The following is a 3,465-nucleotide window of genomic DNA, read 5'->3' as shown; positions in this document are numbered from 1 at the left end:
AGTAGTAGTAGTAGTAGTAGTAGTAGTAGTAGTAGTAGTAGTAGTAGTAGTAGTAGTAGTAGTAGTAGTAGTAGTAGTAGTAGTAGTAGTAGTAGTAGAAGTAGTAGTAGTAGTAGTAGTAGTAGTAGTAGTAGTAGTAGTAGTAGTAGTAGTAGTAGTAGTAGTAGTAGTAGTAGTAGTAGTAGTAGTAGTAGTAGTAGTAGTAGTAGTAGTAGTAGTAGTCTTATCTGCTGATATACAACTTTTACATTGTTCATTCTTAAAAGAGTTTCGTAAACCTTGAAAGCGCTATACACCAATATTTGAATTAAAATTTCCATTGGTCCAAAGTAATTGACTATTATAATTGTTCCATTGTTAAGCTAGGTTTGTAGATCCCAGTATTTGAGTGCACTTAATAAAGCTAATAAATACAATATAGATTAGATAAAAGATTGGCGCTAGTTTACAGAATGGAAAACGATAAGCTTCAAAGTTAAATATAATCAACCAAAATTACTCAATGGTATACAGTAGTATCAAGTTACCAATATTGAATATATATGCCAACGCACTGCTTAAACATGTATGGGCCACCTTTTGCATTTGCTTATTATACTTAAGACATGATACGGCGTTTTCTTATTGTTTATTATCTTTTAAAACATGCAGATACAATATTCTGTTTGCTAACATTTAACTATCGACTTATGAATTAAAAATGTCGGTCCTTAACATCCAGTTCGAGCCAACGAGGAATTCGAGTCAAGCGAGTTCCAGCCACACTGTGGGCGACTGTATATGCGTTAGCTTTCATAAACATTTGTGTGCGAATTGAACGTAAGTCAGTATTGAAGATGGGCACAAAACATAACAAAACAATCACGTGACATAAGTTTCCATGAATAATGTTCCTCTAGATGTAGATTTACGTTACGTCTAAAATCCTTTTATAAAACAGTAATTAGCTAGAAACAATTTTGTTTGACCTTAGACTTAGACAACCTCTGATCGAATGTGTATCTTCACATGGGCTTTATGGTCTGAGGACATTGTTCCTTCGACAACCACATCTTTATACCGCGTACTAACTGGAACTATCTTCGAACTTGTGAAGCTGTCCACCCTGTACTCCAGTCTATTTACACTATTGCCGGCGTTCATTTCTTCAAACATGTCCTGGTCAATCCTTATGTCGCCTGAAGTAACTCCAACCCCGAGACGGTTATCGAAGATATGAAAGTTGAAAGGAGCTGACCATGAAACAACAATTTTCCTCTCTGGATTGTTTTCAAAAGTATAACTAAGAATGCCTTCCGTTCCTGTCGGATACCATTTTGTTTTCCTTGTAGCTACGACATCACTAGAATTAGCGTTTATCGCAAGGGGTGAAAGCAACACATTTCCCTTTACAGCATAGATCGACCCATTAATCAGGTTATGTTTGGTATCATTTTGGATTTCCATAACGGTGGTTACCATTAAGTTATTCGAGTTGAGCTCGGCAAGAACCGCTTCGCTCACCCTTGAAATACCATAACCTAAATATCCTGAAAGAAATCAACATCAAAGTAACATTTATTGCAACTGAACATAGCATACATTAAAGACGGGACAACGTTTAATGATTTTCGGCAATACAACCAGAAAACAACAATGTCTCGGTAGCTAATCGATTGGTAAGTTTTTGAAAGTTACTGTTGCCGTAAGTCGCCTTCTTTTTTGGGTTGACGAACATCAGCGATTGTTTATATCTATTCCTCTAGTTTTTCGACCGATGACAGAGTAACAAGTACTAGTCGACCAAACTATATTAACTACAAATTGCATTTTCTTAACAAAAAACTAGATATGTCTTTATTATCAAAAAATATGATACAATGTATGTTAATCGTTAACTTTAAACATATTCTTTGATTATCTTATCAACATTATAACTTATGCAACTTTCTTATATAACTCACCTGCCATTTCCGTTCAATGTATGTAGGTATTCCAGATATTTAACTCTGAACAAGATAACACTTAAAAGCCCTTTGACAGACCCCGTGCATAAGCCGAATGTGTATGCTCTACTGAATACAACTTTACTCTAGTGTGCCATTCATATTCAAATAGAGGACGAACATAATGCGCCACATTCATTGTCACCGGACGAACCTACCACAATAAAGAAAAATCGATACTACTGCAAACGACATAATACGCTTTGCAATTATGTAAACATTTCAACTTCAATAGGTTTGTATATAAAGAAAATCACACTACATTCCTTAAGTTAATTTCTATACTTCGTCCTTGTTATTGAATATGAAAGTTTTAAGTTGATATGTTAACTGAACATTTTTGGTATAATTTTAACGTTTAGTTATGATATATACTGTGTTGGAGAAATATGGGTGCATTTTGTGCATTATTCTATATTGACTCTTGTGTTATAAATTGTCTTCACCCATAATATGTTTCTTCATTTTTCTACTCTGTATCCGCTATATTGTGTTTGCATTATATATAACTGCTTCTTTAAAATTGTTCCTTTCTCTTGTATAATTCTTGCTTGAAAATAATATATACCTTTAAGTACCTATTTGTATGCTATGGTCCTTCAGACTGGACTGTGGAGCAGTCTTATCTTCAGACTTTGGTGTAGACTGTGGCATTATGTTGCACAGGCTGTTATGCAATACTCATCTTGTGGCGCTGTTCGTTTTTCAGTCTATGGAGCATTCTGTTATTCAGGATGTGACACAGTGTGTACATGGCGCAGTATCTATCCTAATAGTCTGTGCAGTCAGTCCGCAAGTCAGTCTGGGGTGCGTGAATTTTCTCACTAAAAAACAATGAAGGAACAGTGTGTTCTTCCAATAAGCAGAGTAAGATACAAGACAGTTCACCTTGAATACACCATCTGTATGACTTTAATCAGTCATGGAAAATATCAACCCACCTTTTTTTATATCTTTGTGTAAATGCCGGAGGAGAGATGATTTTTAATGATGTTCGTACTTAGGTATTGACTCGATTGCGAAGATTTTGTTTTATTCATCAACTCTTGAGAATTTCCTATTTTTTATGAACATGTTACCTTTTTGAATGCTTAGCATTAAGGAATGTTTACTAAATCTAGGGTTTGGCGCGTGCGACCTTCAGAGAGGGTACGGTAGACTCCGATCACACATGTACCGAATGGTTTTTGTTTTACTCATTGTGAACAAAAGAGTGTCCTGATTAAATTTCAAAATATCAGAAAGTTCGTTTGACTTTAAAAACTGTGCCAAAACGTATAGATTAAAATATTCATGCACAAAATTAACCTATTTAAGATTTGCCTTTTAGGTCAAACACTTAAGATTTAAATTGCATGTCTCTCATGTGCATTGCATTGTTCGAAATAAAGGTTTAGGTTTTGAATAGAAAAAAATAAACTGTTAAGTTAGCAGAACAGGTCATTTGATATATCATAATTGACTAATGTGCGCCTTTAAA

General features: G+C 34.7%; 1 protein-coding gene across 1 annotated transcript; it reads right to left on the bottom strand.

Moving 5' to 3' along the window:
* Window positions 1–611: 611 nt before the first annotated feature.
* Window positions 612–2,126, bottom strand: LOC128222197 (conoporin-Cn1-like). Its single transcript, XM_052931107.1, has 2 exons — window positions 1,944–2,126; window positions 612–1,529 (listed from the first exon to the last, which is right to left on the bottom strand). Exons 1-2 carry the CDS (start codon window positions 1,948–1,950, stop codon window positions 976–978), a joined length of 561 nt encoding a protein of 186 aa, XP_052787067.1. The 5' UTR covers window positions 1,951–2,126; the 3' UTR covers window positions 612–975.
* Window positions 2,127–3,465: the final 1,339 nt, after the last annotated feature.

Source organism: Mya arenaria, chromosome 16, assembly GCF_026914265.1.
Source record: "Mya arenaria isolate MELC-2E11 chromosome 16, ASM2691426v1".
NCBI lineage: Eukaryota > Metazoa > Mollusca > Bivalvia > Myida > Myidae > Mya > Mya arenaria.
This window is presented reverse-complemented; position numbering and strand designations above follow the sequence as displayed.